The 15,742-nt window shown below is 49.2% G+C and overlaps 1 protein-coding gene across 1 annotated transcript in view; it reads right to left on the bottom strand.

Moving 5' to 3' along the window:
* The window catches only part of ACAD11 (acyl-CoA dehydrogenase family member 11), a 61,171-nt gene extending 45,775 nt beyond the window's left edge, over positions 1 to 15,396 (bottom strand). Inside the window, exons 1-5 of the mRNA XM_058657237.1 lie at positions 15,191 to 15,396; positions 7,444 to 7,543; positions 5,517 to 5,642; positions 4,861 to 5,022; positions 2,673 to 2,837 (exon numbers count right to left, since the gene is read on the bottom strand). Of these exons, the coding sequence (XP_058513220.1) occupies positions 2,673 to 2,837; positions 4,861 to 5,022; positions 5,517 to 5,642; positions 7,444 to 7,543; positions 15,191 to 15,339 (702 nt within the window). The 5' untranslated portion in view covers positions 15,340 to 15,396. The remainder of the gene's footprint in view (positions 1 to 2,672; positions 2,838 to 4,860; positions 5,023 to 5,516; positions 5,643 to 7,443; positions 7,544 to 15,190) is intronic.
* Between the last annotated feature and the right edge of the window lie 346 nt (positions 15,397 to 15,742).

The following is a 15,742-nucleotide window of genomic DNA, read 5'->3' as shown; positions in this document are numbered from 1 at the left end:
CATTATTTCAAAATTAAAAATTAAAGTAAAAAATGAAGGCAGTAAAAAAATAGAGTAATTTACTTCAAGGTCATATAGCTAGGACCAGGGAATGAAAATTAAGCACAAATACTTGAGCTAGAAATTGTTAACTAGCAATTAATTATCTAAAATTGATTCTTAAGGCCGGCATCATGGCAGGCTAAGTAATGCCAGTAACCCATATGGGCACTGGTTCGAGGCCAGGCTGCTTCATTTCCGATCCAGCTGCCTGCTAGCATGGGCCCTTGCACTCGAGTGGGAAACCTGGAAGAAGCTTCTGGCTCCCGACTTGGGATGTTCGAACCCTGACTGCTGCTGCCGTCTGGGTAGTGACCCAGTGGATGGAAGATCTCCTTCCTTGTCCCGCTTTTCTCTCTTGAGTTACTGCCTTTCAAATAAATATTTAAAGAGAAATATGGTCTCACTTCTCGTTTACTTATGGTATTAAAAAGAAAACATCAACTATTAACTAAAAGTGAAAGGTACAACCTCACAGCTCTCCTTCTGGGCGCGCCCTTCCTTCAGCAGCCACTCCACCAGCTCTCCTGGCCTGGCTCGTGCACCAACAGGGCGGGGACTGTCCTCTCGCTGTTCCCCATGGGACCTTTGCCCTCCATCCGTACCCAGAGACCATTAAGAGCCGGTCCATCTCCTGCCCAACCCCATGCTTCAGCGCACATGGCTGGCAACAAATCAACGGAGCTTGGCTTGAGTTCCACCAACCTGCTACAATATTTACAGCAGGAACACAACGACTACCTCAGCCTTGACTAATAATTATGAGATTACTAGATACAAAGGCCAAAGGCACTCTATCAACTACCACATGACCCTAAAGTATTACAAGATAAAAACCTATTTAGCAAATCGGCATTACAGCTAAATGACTAAAAGTTTACACCTTTGCTAGTGGCTTCTTAAAAAAAAGTCATTTCCAAACAAATGAATATTCTGCTTGTCTAAAGGAAAATGATACCTGTTTGACAAGTTTAATCCTACGTAAAATGATTTTTAAGTATGAGGTTTAATATAATTAAATATCAAAGGGAAATCAATAGGATATTTAGTGCAGTTCACTATTATTTTCACAATGTTGTGACTAATTCTGAAACTCCAACAATTCAGTAAGCAAAATGTAATCCACTGGGAGAGCTGGGATGGAATGCTCATTAATTGCCCAAGAATTCAAGATGCCTGTAGTTACAGAACTATAGAACACTCTGGCTCATCAAAAACAGACTCCTAAAATAATAACGGATCAAATTTTAGGTCAGATCCTGCTATGCTTTAGTGTGCAAACTTTAATAATTCCTCCAGATTACAAGTCAACACTATTTAATATCTTCCTAATCTAAAAATAGAGAGCCAAGAAGGCTGAATTCAGAATTCCTCTGTGCTATTAACATGTTACATATAACGTACACACACACACACACCCCTCTAGGCTTACAAGGGTACAACTTCCGATTTCCCAACTTGAGCAAAAGCGACATGCCTCCAGTTGAAATTCATACTTGCAGTTTGGATCATTTCCTAAATTTTGATCCTCTCCCAGATTAAGTAACACACAATAGGTTCCCTGTTCTCCCTCTGTCACTTCCACTCTCTCTAGGGACAGGGCAACGAGCCACGGCTCCACATCAAAACCAGGCAACTACAGGGTGCTGATCTCCAGTGTGGGAGTTCGGCCACAATAAATGCATTTCCAGTTTACAGTACATTCTACTTACAATGGGTTGAGCAGGTGTAACCCTCGGAAGCCAAGGAGCATCTGTACATAACTAGGTACACTGAATTTTAACATCCAAATAGACTTTTTTCTGGTTCTCTCCTGCTAGGCAATATACTTACATGCCTTTATCTTACTTTGGGGTGTTCCATCAATACTGTAGTATTTTGAATCATCACAACAGGGAGGCGAGGCTCATCTTGGTATTTCCCTGCGTCTTCCCATGGGGAAGAACATGAACTCCAACAGCTTAGCATGTGAATTCAGAACATCTCTTCCTGCCCCAGATCTCAGCACGGACGTGGAGCGACACCCCCCACCAGATTCTCCTCCCTGAAGTAGGACTGGGGAATTACAAGCCCTCATTACTGCATCCTGACCTGTGGGCAAGCCCCCAGGCATAAGTCAAGAACTATCCCCCGGCCCACTACAGTCTGGGCCCGGCCACCTGCACTTGCTAGAGGACGGCCCACCCTGTCTACGCTCTGTGGAGTGGACACTGTGTTCACTGATACACGGCAGTCTGTGTCACTCTCCTGGCAACACTTTTGAAGTTCCCAGAGGGACTTACATGAACCTGTCTTTTCTGAGCTAATCATAAGCAAATTAAAAGCACTTCATGAACTGGAACAAAAGAAACCCAAGAAACAGGAGTGAGCCACAAGGTAGACACGAATAAGGCTTCCCAAGTATTTTACGCAGTAGGTGAAAAAACTTGTTTGTAGAAAACAGGGGTCTGCACATAACCCCCAGGGGTCCTTTTCAAACAGCAACTGAGCAGAGAGAGCTGGGCCTGAGAGCCTGCACTCCTTGACCCGAGGGGTAAGGTCGGTCCTGCAGGGACGGAGATGGCCTGGCCCCTTCTGTGCCCTGGGATCTACATGCGACCCGTTCAGCTTATTGTAAAGAAGGCTCCTGGTACCTCTGTGGGGTGGAATATGATGTTATCTAGCCTGAAATCGCCATGAATCAGCATCTGCTCATGGTCATCTTCTGGCACGTTCCTCATTAGCCACTCCGACAGCTGCCTCATGGCCGGGATGTCCTGGTGGGCTGTGGACTCATACTGCTTTGTCCACGTTGACACCTGCAGACACACCAGGAGGGAAGATGATGGAACCAGCAGTGAGATGCAGGATCCGGCAGCTCTAAAGTTCAAACACAACCAACTGGGTCAAAGTCTGTGGTCTTCCTGAACATTCTGGGCGAGCCCCAAGCGAGCTGCGTCGGCCTAAGACACCCAGGGCATGGCAGTTACGTCTTGGTTCCATCAGCTCCATTCTACTGAGCTAGTTTTTCATCAGGAAAACACAAAACAACAATAAAACCAGTGTAGGCATAGAGTGATGCGGCTCGCAGTCTTCACTTAGGAACTATTTTGTCAAAGAAAAAATAGAATGCACAGAGAGAGAGAGAGAGAGAGAGAGACAATTCCTAGGAAGGGTCACAAGAAACAGGCAACCACTAGAGGGAGAAGGGAGGCTTGCCCTTTTCACGCTGATATCCTTTCTATTCACCCATCTGCCCTGTTTCACCTGCTAGGAAGGCAGTTACAGAGACACCTCCCATTACTGGCTCACTCCCAGGTGGCTGCAATGACCAGGCCTGGGCCAGGCTGAGGCCATGAGCCTGGAACTCCGTCCAGATCTTCGCCATGGGTGGCAGTTGGGCCATCTTCTGTTTTGTTGTTTTGTTTTTGGTAACAAGCTAGATCCGAGTACAGCAGCTGGGACTTTTCTAGCACTCATACAGCATGCCGGCATTGCAGGCAGTGGCTTAACGCACTGAGCCACAACCTCTGACCCAGAATCTTCTAAACACATCATGTGTTTGGGGATGCAGACTTTGCTTTGTTCTTAACATCAAATGCAAACAGATCAACCTAGTCTCAAAATCCTCCAACAAGTGGGTTGCCTTCTTTATCTGTTTACATCTCTCGGCATCTCTCAAGAATATCTGTGTCTTTGGAGCTGTATTGACCTGGGTTTAAATCCTGTCTCAGCAGTTTGCTTGTACATTGTTAGATCTGTGAAAGTTTTAGTTTTCATATTTGCACAATGGGAGTCATCATATCTGTCTGAGAGTTGTTGCAAAGATCAGCAAAGAAACTCCAGAACTCAGCACGGGATCTAGCTCACAGTGAGTCCTCCCTAAACCGCAGCCATCTTCATGGTCTCCTCATCAGCCCCCACAGTCAGCATCCCACATGCCTGGTCTAGCCTTCCTTTGAGTTGAAATGCTCACCTTTCAGGGCCAGTGCTGTGGCACAGTGGGTTAAGCCGTTGCCTACAATGCCATCATCTCAAATGGGCACAATTCTAGTCCCACCTCTTCTGACCCGGCTCCCTGTTAACGTGCCTGGGAAAGCAGAGGAGGAAGGCCTAAGTACTTGGCTCCTTGTATCCACATGGGAGACTTGGAAGAAGCTGCAGAACCCTGGCCTCGGACCAGCCCAGCTCCAGCCACTGCGGCCATCTGGAAGATCTGGCCCCATGACTCTGCCTTTCAGACATATACATAAGTCTTACAACTAGATGGATACAAATGAAATGCTCTCTTTGCTTCCCATCACTCTGAATTTAACCTCTCCTTAAGTATGTACTGTAAGGATTCTCTCTCCTGCCCAGGCGGGGTGCACCCATCGGCAGCCAGTGGACAGCAAGCTCCCCGGGACAAGCACCGAGCCAGTTACGACTGCGTCACGTGGTTCTGCATTCACGTCTGTGAGATGCGCAGGTCTCACACAAGGCACCCCAAGTTCCTTTGTGGGCAGAACCTCTATTTTCTCGATGCTTCCTGTAGTAGTTGGCAAAGATTAAATGCAAGTTAAGTTGAAGCAATGTCCGCTAGTCCAACCTAGGAAGGGAAACTGCACGGTCGATATATTAGACAGTTCAGGGAGGCGTCTGAGGCAGGAGCTTCGGCTGGACTAGATGTGATCTAGGAATCTGGAATTACTTTCTGCTGAAAGCCTGTCAGGCACATGGATGCTGCTACACGCCGCAGCTGACTTTCGGGAGACAATACAATAGCAGCACTACCTTCATTAATAGTGTAGGGTATATTATGTGCAAGAGCGTGAAGAAGCAGGCCTCTGCGGGGTGCCTTACCTGTCTCCTGCAGTACCCAGGACCTGCTCCGTACCCTTCCAGCTGCAAGGAACGGACATCCAAGGAATGCAGCCGAGCCAGAGTCTCTATCATGGCCACGTACAAGGCTGAGCGTTCCACAGGGCTCACTTCTGGAACTGTGAGGTCACGGAAGATCCGGCCCTGGGAGAGCAATGACAGTAGAGAATTCACTGTTTTGCTCCCCATTGCTTTATTAGCATATGTTAGAAAAAAATTCACTTGTGAAACATGTCTAATATGAGTATGTATGTCGAGGGAAAACATCAAGATGAACTCAAAGGCTACAACTACCCTCAAAAAATGTATTTAAAGGCAGGTTGAAATGGTTGTTCTTAAAGGCTCTAGAACCCAGATGGTTGGGGATGGCCACGTCGCGTGGCCCTCTAGTGACACCCAGAGGAAACTTCAAGAATACATCAGTACTCCTTGATGGCGAAGAGCGTTCCTACTGAGACTCCAGCCTTCTCTAAGCGAGGGCTCCAACGACAGCTTGTGGAAGCCCCTGCAAAGCAAGCCGGTTATGTGCAGTGCTAAACAATAAATGCCACTTATTAATGTAACAAAGTTTCATCCAATAAAATGTGAATTGAAGAATTTAGAATAAAAGCACTCACTGGACGAGGTCGTTCGCTTACCTGCACGTGCTCCATCACATAAAATTCCGTCCCGATGACAGAAGTGTCACTGCAGTACAGTAAAGGCTTGGGGACAGGGAATCCAGCAGAAGATAAGGCCTTCTGGACTCTAAATTCTCTATCAATCTATGTGGGACAATGAGAATCAAAAACCAGAAACACACATTTAACGACTTCTTGTGTGCTAAGCCTAAGCCGAGAAAGCAACTCTAAAACAATGTTGATGGTTCAGAGGGTAGCAGTAATGCTGTCTTTAATGGTAGTCTCGGTGCAAACATTCTGACTAAAATTAGATTAACAACTAGGTCCCTAGGCTCAAAAGAAGGGCACCCACACGGGGCTTGATCCTGGCTCTGGTAACGAGAAAGCAATAGTTCCTGACTGCAATTTCTCCTTTATTCTCAGCAGTGCTTGGTGCGCCCAGAGGGGCTGAGGCAAGTGTGGGCTGTAGCATTCTACTGCAATCAAGCACCAGGGTGGTGGGACAGGGGAAGGATCCACCCCTTCTGGGGCACAAAAGAGCTGTGCATTTGCAAGGCAGGAGAACGGGGATTCTTCGATGTGCCAGGGCTGGTGTGGCACTCAAGCTGCAACAGTGTGCAAGCGGAAGTCAATGGGCTTGTCACAGGAGCCCAAACAAGACACAGAAAGAAAACTGCGCTCCTCTCTCAGGGCCGATGTGCGGGGCTGCCACCCAGGATCGAGGGGCTACTTCCAACACAGCTGTGATGCAGAGAAGCCTGGATGACGCATACCAAGCCCAGACAGGCTGTGGTGACTGGCCCTGCTGAGAAAGGGCAACCACGCAGCTTACTGCCAGGCCAGGGAGCCAAGCAGCCACTGCTGGCAGTAACTGGGCTAGGGGAGCATGCCATGGGCATGGAAAGGAGGGTTTCTGACCACCCTGGGGCTGGGAAATGTGTGGGAGGTGGGGAGAGGGGAAGGATGAAAGGCTTAGGAGAGGCACACGGCAGCTGGCCAAACAGGAGCACTGCTTTCTCAGGGAAGACTGGGAGGGAGCTAGGGGCCTGGTGCATGGCGCCCCAGGTCCTCGCCGCCATTCCTAGGCTGACAGTCTCACGTGAGGCTCTGACGTGCTTGGCTAGGATACCATCAAGAAGGGGCCGGACCCAGACCGCACTGCCGAACGGGCATGACCCTATGGGCATGCGCAGGAGTCTCCTTCAGTTACACCAGGTGGAGACTTTATAAAAGTTATCCAACTTCTTAAAGCATTCAGCATTGGTACTCTGGGCAGTACCAATCTGCAGTTTCTGTTGTGCTGTTATACCACCCCACGGGAGTCCCTCCTGTGGGACTGCCCTGCGAAGGGCAGCTGGTAAACCCGGTGTGCCAGCCCTTTCAGGGCTTGCGGGACTTCAGTTTCTATCCTCTCCCCTTCTCTAAGAATCTGTGGGCATTATCTGGCTTTTGCAAACCAACACAACACAGCTTTTGATAAAAAAGCTTTTACATTCCCCACTAAGTCAGCGTATATTATCAACGCCTATCCAAGTCTTTTTATCACCAACAGGGAATTGCCACAGCAAATGCATTAACATAATTCAGTGAGTAGATTGGAACACTACCACTATTACTAGATGTGAAACTCTAAAGCAGTCACCCAAACTTGACGGGATTGAAGCAAGCCAGGTGGCACAGGAGGGATTTGCTGGCTGCCAATCATTCAGGGAGGAAACGAAGCCACACGAGGACTTGGGACTGCTCGGGTCGAAGAGCCCAAAGACAGTTAGACGTCAGCCCGAAGCTTTTCAAAAGCAAAGCAGGGATGGAATGCACATGAAATTACACATTCTCAATGATCTAGTCATTGTAAGAGAGCGTTTTGAACATTCGGAAGTGTCTGTGTGGAGAGACAGCATTGCTGCGCCAGCAGGGAATTCCTCAGTATATCTGTCTAGCAGACCTGGTGAGCTTTGGGCAGAAGGGTGCCCGGCGGTTTCTTCCTGAGGACATACGCCTGGAGGCCCTTCTGCAAGTAAAAGGTTGGATTGGATTGCCCAGATCTAGATAAAAGAGAAAAAAAAAATCCATGTTAAAGGTTTTTTTGGAAGGGTAGTGTTTGGTGCAAGGGTAAGCCACTACTTGGCTTGTCTTTATCAGAGTGCGTGCAAGGAGTCCTGGCTCCACTCCAGATCCAGCTCCCTGCCAACGCGCACAGCCAGAGGCAGCCAGGGATGGCTCAAGCAGCTGGGTCCCGGTCACCCACATGCAAGACGCGGCTTGAGTTCCAGGCCCCTGGCTTCAGCCTGCCTCAGCCCGCTGCGGCTGGCATTTGGAGAACGAACCAACAGACGAAAGATCACCGGCTCCTTTCTTCCCTTCCTCTCTCTGTCTCTGCCTTTCACATTTTAAAAAATGAGGTTTATGGGCTCGGCAGTGTGGCCTACTGGCTAAGGTCCTCGCCTTGATCCCACATGGCCGCTGGTTCTAATCCCGGCGGTTCTACTTCCTCTCTGTCTCTCCTCCTCTCAGTATATCTGACTTTGTAATAAAAATAAAATAAATCTTTTTAAAAAATGAGGTTTATTTATTTTATTTGAAAGTTAGCATTATAGAGAGAGGAGGCATACACATACAGATCTTCTAGTTGCTGGCTCTCTCCCCACATGGCTATAATGGCCAGAACTGAGCTGATCTGAAGCCAGGAGCCAGGAGCTTTTGCTGGGTCTCCCATGTGTGTATAAGGGCCAAAGCATTGGGGATATTATCTACTTATTTCCCAGGCGCATTAGCAGGGAGCTGGACGGGAAGCGGAGCAGCCAGGACCCAAACGGGTGCTCATATTGCATGCTGATGCTGCGGCTGCTTAACCCGCCACGCTGAAGGGCTCATTAAAAAAAAAAAAAAAGATGTATTTTCCTTCTCTCCCAAACCCTACTGACATTTCAGAATAAACAGGTCATAAAAATCAATGCCTGGACCTGAGTGAACAGGTGCTGGGGGAAGTGATGACAGGCGATGTCACAGAAGCTGAATGGAAGCGCGCTGGGGCAGCGGGGCTCAGGCTCTGTGTGAACCAAGACTGCAGTTCTGAGGAGCAAGGTCCAAGTGGGCAGCCGAGCCAGGGACGGGCGGCAGTGCCCCAGACCTGGGCACTCGAGTTACGCTGTCTCCATTACCATGAAACATTCTATCCACAGGTGGCAATGTATCTTACAAACATGTTTACAAATGCCAAATATCTGATTGGATGCATTCAAGAACATTTTTTTTTTAATTGGAACAATCTATTGAGTCCAGACACCGCCCAAACCCCTCTCCCAGGCTCGATTCCTGTGTCTCGACACTACCACCTGCTACCCCCTTTCTTTTCTTTATTTTTTAAAGAAATATTTTTTCTGTTTTATTTATTTTCATTGGAAAGACAGATAAGGCCAACAGAAAGAAGCAGGGACAGAAAGATCTTCCATCTGCTGGTTCACTCTCCAGATGGCCACACTGGCCAGTGCGGAGGTGATCTGCTTTCAAAGCCAGCAGCCAGGAACCTCTTCCGGGTTTCCCACGCGGGTGCAGGGTCCCAAGGCCTTGGACCATCCTCCACTGCTTTCCCAGGCCACAGGCAGGGGGCTGGATGGGAAGTGGAGCAGCCAGGACATGAGCCAGCACCCATACGGGATCCTAGTGCTTTAGTCATTGAGCCTTCGCACCAGCTCATGATCAGGGTTTCTTAGCAGGGAGAAAGGTGGCAATGACCTAGGGGGTCAGGAAGTCAACAGGGCCTTTGGCCCAAGGTTCAAGTTGGGGTCACAGGGTCCCCTCTGCCCTTTTTCATTGTAGTCACTTGCTCTCTTCCATGCGCTGAGGCTTTAACTTCATGAACACAGCTCCTATGTTGATAACCTTCATGGTGTCAGAATCCACTCCGATCTGACAGCGCGTCAGTATCTTGGCCTGTTCTCCACCAGTCACTCCACCCGTCCAAAGGATGATTCTGCGCACTACTGCTGTCGACACGTCATGTTGGATCCTTATTGCCCACATTTTCAGCCTTCTTATCTTTGTTGTCCTTTCTTTCTACTCGCTCCTGCCGAAAGCTCAGTTCCAACAGCCCTTCGGTCCTAGCCCCTGCATCCATTGACTCTTCACCTCACTTCCACCACTGCATCCTTCCTCAACTGGTCTGAATGTGGTAATGACATCACCCCCATCTTGAATACACCTGCCATGCGCTTGGCCCTTTCCACGTCACAGTGTCTGCATGACAAAATCCACATCTGGTTGAATCCAGTTCTTGGCTTGTATTCCTCTAACTGAATATAGTGTGTGGGGGGGTAGAAAGTGATAATAATGGTTTTCAGTCTCTCCATGCATAATCGCTTTAAGTTCCTAAACGACACATTCTCTAAGATGGAAGAGTACATGCAAGTGGGTTTTCAAGGAAATTCTTGGAAAAACTGGTGAGGAACTGGGGGAAGTGGGTCAGGGAAAGACAGAGCTACGCAAGGATACAAAGTAAGATGAATTCTTCAAGTTCCTTCAGGTTGTCCTCAAACTGTGAGTGTGGAAGGGAGTGTGGGGTGAACGCTGTAGGGTCTGTTTCACTTCCCTGAAGGGGGCATGGTGAAGAGTTCCTGCTCCCAGGTCAGCATTGCTTAGGAAGCATCTCAGGCTCTAGAACGTTCCAGGCAGGAAAGGTTCCAGCAGCTTAGGTGCCATTCCCCAACAACAGGTACCGGTGATTGGAAGCATAAGCAAGCCAGGCAAGGTACAGACAGGAACAACCAGAAGGGACCCAGGGAGATCTGGGCAAAGAATCAACAGTATCCACTAGAACTACTTTTGCTTCAAATCCATGACCACGGCCCACAACCCCGGTCACATCTGGCACTCGCTTGGCTCAGACCATGCAGCCTCCCGGGCTCCTAGGTGACTTCTTCATAATTCTCTTCTCTCCTCTAAGACCTCCTGCACTTCACTCTCAGCTACTTCCCTAGCCTCCGATTTCATCAAGAAAACAGAAATGGTCAAACGAGTGTCTCCACCAGCTGACCTTACTGCCATCGACTGCCCGGTCATCCCCGCCTGTCAAGTGCCTCCCGCGGTGCCTTCTGACGACAGCTCCTGGCCCTGGTTAGATTCCAGCCTCTTCTTACCTGTCCCAGTGTTGTGGGCTGTGGAGCTGATTTACATTGCTTTGGCGGAGCACTCAGGAATCAGGCCTAAGGCAGTAGCACCTGGCCTTTGCAGACTCATTGACGTCCTATTGTCCTGTTAATTCTAATCTGTCCAGGCATTTTTGCTACAGTGAGACTGGCTTTTTACACAATGTGAGCTTGGAGGTTAATGTCAATAATAATGTCTTGCAAAAGGGCCTTCTATTATTCCTACTGTCTTGGCTGTCTCCATTGACCTTATGCTAATCAAGGGACCTGTAATTAGGGTTTCATTCTTTTCTTAATCTTTAGGTTCTCCTTTTCTTTGTGACACAAGATTAGGTTGTAGGGTAAAAATTGTAGCACGAATTTCTAATGTTTTTGGATAAAGCAGATGGCAGGGTTGTTCTTAGAAACACCATTTAATGATGACGTAAAAAGTCTGAGCCAGAGTTTAACTGATTCTGTATAAATAAAGCGGACGGCTTTATTGCCGTGTCCACTATCATCATGGAATCCTAGTGGTCCGTCTCTTTCTTTCTGCGCCTCATCCACGCACCCTTCCCGAGTTCCGAAACCCAGGCTGGAGCTGGACTCCGGCACCCCACAGCTCCGGCACGCCAGGACCTTGCTGCAGCCCTGCCTCTGCTACAAAAGTCGTCTAGATGACTGACGGTAGCACGCAGACAGGCTGTTGTTTTTGTAAAGCTTTCTTTTGACCCCACTCCTCTTGCCACTTAAAGCCTTTGTATCATCTTTAATAGAAAAGCCAGGAGCCAGGAGCTTCCTCCAGGTCTCCCACGCAGGTGCAGGGTTCCAAGGCCTTGGGCCGTCCTCCGCTGCTTTCCCAGGCCACAAGCAGGGAGCTGGATGGGAAGTGGAGCAGCTGGGACATGAACTGGCACCCATATGGGACGGCAGCCCTTGAAGGAGGAAGATTAGCCTGTTGAGTTACAGTGCTAGTCCCAGGTTACTGTAATTCTTTATAACCCAGACAGTAATATTTCCATGTGTCATATGTACTGGAATAGTTTTGCCTTTTCACTTGAAGATTCTCTCCATGAGAATTTATTCACCATTTCCTTGGTGATTTTTTTCCTTTGTCTTTTTAAAGAATGTTTGCTTTAACCCGTATCCGAAGGAAAACACCTCCCCTATCTTCCCAACACTTCTAATTCTGCTACTAACGTTCAAGACTGCTACCATCTCCCTGGAACTGTGTGGAACCTTCAGCTTCTCCCCCACCTTCCTGGGGCAGCGCTTCTTGTCCTGGCTTCCAGCACCAGAGTCGTCATCTGTCCAACCTCTCCAGAAATGGGGCTCTTTCTAAGAGCAATTCACTGGTCTGACTGTCCACCTCTGTGCTGAAATCATGACGCGCTAGTGATGAAAGCCACGCCCTTGTCAGTTAGGCGTGTTTCTGTTAGTCCTTAGCTCTCGCACATAACATTCAGAGGAAAATCTTCAATTTAGAGAAAAAAAAATATTGTTCTTTTAATTCCCATTGCATGAATATGCAGGTCAATTGGAAGGAAAAAAACTCCACTGTTGACTTTTCCTCGTCATGCACATGACATCTGTCTATCTGAAACTTCCTTTTAAGATTCCAATAAAGTTCCATTTTAAAAATTATTACAGGGCCCGGCGGCGTGGCCTAGCGGCTAAAATGTCCTCGCCTTGAACGCACTGAGATCCCATATGGGCGCCGGTTCTAATCCCGGCAGCTCCACTTCCCATCCAGCTCCCTGCTTGTGGCCTGGGAAAGCAGTCAAGGACGGCTTTGGGACCCTGCACCTGTGTGGGAGATCCAGAAGAGGTTCCAGGTTCCCGGCTTCGGATCGGCGCGTACTGGCCCATTGCGGCTCACTTGGGGAGTGAATCATCGGACGGAAGATCTTCCTCTCTGTCTCTCCTCCTCTCTGTATATCTGGCTGTAATAAAAGAAAATGAATAAAAAAATTATTACAAAATGTTTGCATAGTTTTTATTAGATTAATTTTATTAGCTTAGAAAATTTATATCTTTGATGTTCTTATCGATTGCATGGGTTGTTTTTTTAAAAAATAGGATTTATTGATTCATGTATGTATCTGAAAGGCAGATTGTAGATTTTTTCTTTGTTTTAATTTATTTTTATTGTTGATGATGTTCACATAGTTGATCAGGGTAGAAAGGATCAAAGCTTAGGGGAAAGTGTGTGAGATCGTTGTTTGCAAAATTTCTTTTTCTTCCTGCTGTATCTATGGGGGACGGGGAGACAAGGGCAGAAGCCACCCAGCATCCCAACCGCCGACGGAGAAATCTTTTATTTGCTAGTTCTTGCCTTAGTATTTGCACCAGCCATACCTGGGCCAGATGAAACCCAGGAGTGAACTGCATCTGGGCCTCCTATGCAGCTGGCAGGGGTCCATGCACTGTGGGCCTCCCATGCAGCTGGCAGGGTCCATGCACTGTGGGCCTTCCATGCAGCTGACAGGGTCCATGCACTGTGGGCCTCCCATGCAGCTGACAGGGTCCATGCACTGTGCCCCTTCCATGCAGCTGACAGGGGTCCATGCACTGTGGGCCTCCCATGCAGCTGACAGGGGTCCATGCACTGTGGGCCTCCCATGCAGCTGACAGGGGTCCATGCACTGTGGGCCTCCCATGCAGCTGACAGGGGTCCATGCACTGTGGGCCTCCCATGCAGCTGACAGGGGTCCATGCACTGTGGGCCTTCCATGCAGCTGGCAGGGTCCATGCACTGTGCCCCTTCCATGCAGCTGGCAGGGTCCATGCACTGTGGGCCTTCCATGCAGCTGACAGGGGTCCATGCACTGTGCCCCTTCCATGCAGCTGGCAGGGTCCATGCACTGTGGGCCTCTCATGCAGCTGACAGGGGTCCATGCACTGTGGGCCTTCCATGCAGCTGACAGGGGTCCATGCAGCTGACAGGGGTCCATGCACTGTGGGCCATCGTCCACTGCTTCCCAGGAGTTTTGTGGAAGCATAGCTGGGACTAAATCCCCCACACTTGGGTATGGGATTGGACGTTACCAGAAGCAGCTACGTCCACTCTGCCACAAGGTCTGCCCAGGACAGCAGTTTGTAAAAATGACATTGTAACTATAGAAATGCAGCACATTGAATTTTGATCAACTTTTTAATGATTTACATATTTATTTATTTGAAAGAGTGACGGAAAGACAGAAAAACAGTTCTTGCATTTGCTGGCTCACTCTCCAAGTGGCTGCGATAAGGAGGTGTGGGCTGGACTGCGGGCAGGAGTGGGCAGCTGCTCCCTGGTCTCCCGTGTGGGTCACAGGGCCCAATGACTCGGGGCAGTTCCTGCGGGCTTCCCAGGCGCAGGATGGCAGAGGGCGCTGATACAGGATCCTGGGGTTGCTAACCCACCTACACTCCATTTGTGTCTGCATATTTTAGCACCTCTTCTTTGATCCATGCACCAACTCGTTTCTAAGCATGTTATTCTGCTAAGTCTTTGGGATTTATGTTCCAAACATGTTGCTTTTGCCATGATGGATGCTATGGTTCCTGTGGCCAACGGTGCTGTCAATTTTCAGAGTTCTTTTATTTGTCTTAGAAATGAAGGTATTTTCTCTGTGGGATCCACAGGGCTACACATATCTATGCAATCAAGCTTACATTAACATCTCAGAAAGAAGCTACAATGAATTTCATTTATTGAGCATGAGCACAGTTTATTTAACATGTGACTTGGTTCAGAATGAAGAATCTTCCACTTGGATGAATCTCCAGTAACCCTAGAAGATATTGCAAAACAGAACCTCAAGTTCCAAAGATCGCGAGTTCAAATTCCATGGACAATAGTTGAAATCTGAACTTCGATCGGTTTGGCTGTTGACAGCACAAGCCTTTCTTGACTCCACTTTTTCCCCCTCATTCTCTTTCTTAGGATATTGGGCTTCTTACATTCTACAGCCCAGAACACCTTGCTAGCCATCTCCTTTCACCACGAGCTTCACTGGAAGCAAGCCCCAAACACAGAGGTCCATGATAAATACTCCACCAACGTGCAGTGTTTTCCCACAGTGCAAGACCTTTCACCCACATGGGTCAAGGCCACGGTGATCTTACCAACGCGCAACTGTAACCTTGTTCCGTGAGTTTCTAGAACATAATCACCCATCCCTCCAGAGTACACGATTCCCGTTTTCTGCGAGTTGAGACTCTTTCCAAAGCCCTAGTTTGTTTGTTTTGTACAATTTCTACAATTACGTTTTAGAATGCCATTACTCACTCTAAAACATCAGACCGAAGCCAGAGACTGGTTCATCCGGTTCCATTCCTTCAAAGCGGCTCACATTTGTAAGTCAAAGAGCTAGAATCTGAAACCCTCAGAGGCCAAGAACTCAGCCAAGTACTACTATCACATCTTCTCAGAAAAAAGATGTAGCGGTTGCAGCACCATGCCCACACAGGTGCCACCCTCGTCGTCCTCGTGCTCCCACCAGGGCCCGGGGGCAGCCCTGCCCACCCGCTCCCGAGGGGAGGCGAGCACGGAGCACAGCCCGACCTCTGGAGGCCGGCGGATACCTGTACTGCGCTACGGTCAGCGAGGTCCCGGGTTCGGCCCCAAAGCCAGGCAGGTGTCGGTGCAGGTAGGTCTCCAAGGACGCGCGGTCGAACCTGTGCTGAGGCAGCACCTCGACCACGTCGGGCTCCAAGGTGGCTCTGGCCTCCATGGCTGCGGTCCTTGTCGCAGCAGACACTCCCCTGCACGCAGCTTCTTAAGTCCTTTCTGTGGAGGAGCGACCATGTAGGCGGGGCGGGAGTTCCTGTGGGCGGGACGACCATGTAGGCGGGGCGGGAGTTCCTGTGGCTGGGCGACCTCATGTGGGCGGGGCGATCGTCCCTATGGGCGGGGCGGTAGTGCCTGTGGGCGGGGTGATCGTCCCTGTGGGCGGGGCGGTAGTGCCTGTGGGCGGGGTGATCGTCCCTGTGGGCGGGGCGGTAGTGCCTGTGAGCAGAGCGACGCTGTAGGCGGGCACATCATCCCTGTGGGCGGAGCCCCATGTGCGCGTGGTGGTAGTCCCAGTGGGCGGGGCCCTGCTCCAGCCTATCACACCGGAGGGCGGGCTCTGTTGC

The sequence above is a fragment of the Ochotona princeps genome, chromosome 30 (assembly GCF_030435755.1).
Source record: "Ochotona princeps isolate mOchPri1 chromosome 30, mOchPri1.hap1, whole genome shotgun sequence".
Classification (NCBI taxonomy): domain Eukaryota; kingdom Metazoa; phylum Chordata; class Mammalia; order Lagomorpha; family Ochotonidae; genus Ochotona; species Ochotona princeps.
Note: the sequence above shows the minus strand (reverse complement) of the source record. Positions and strands in the feature narration are given on the sequence as shown.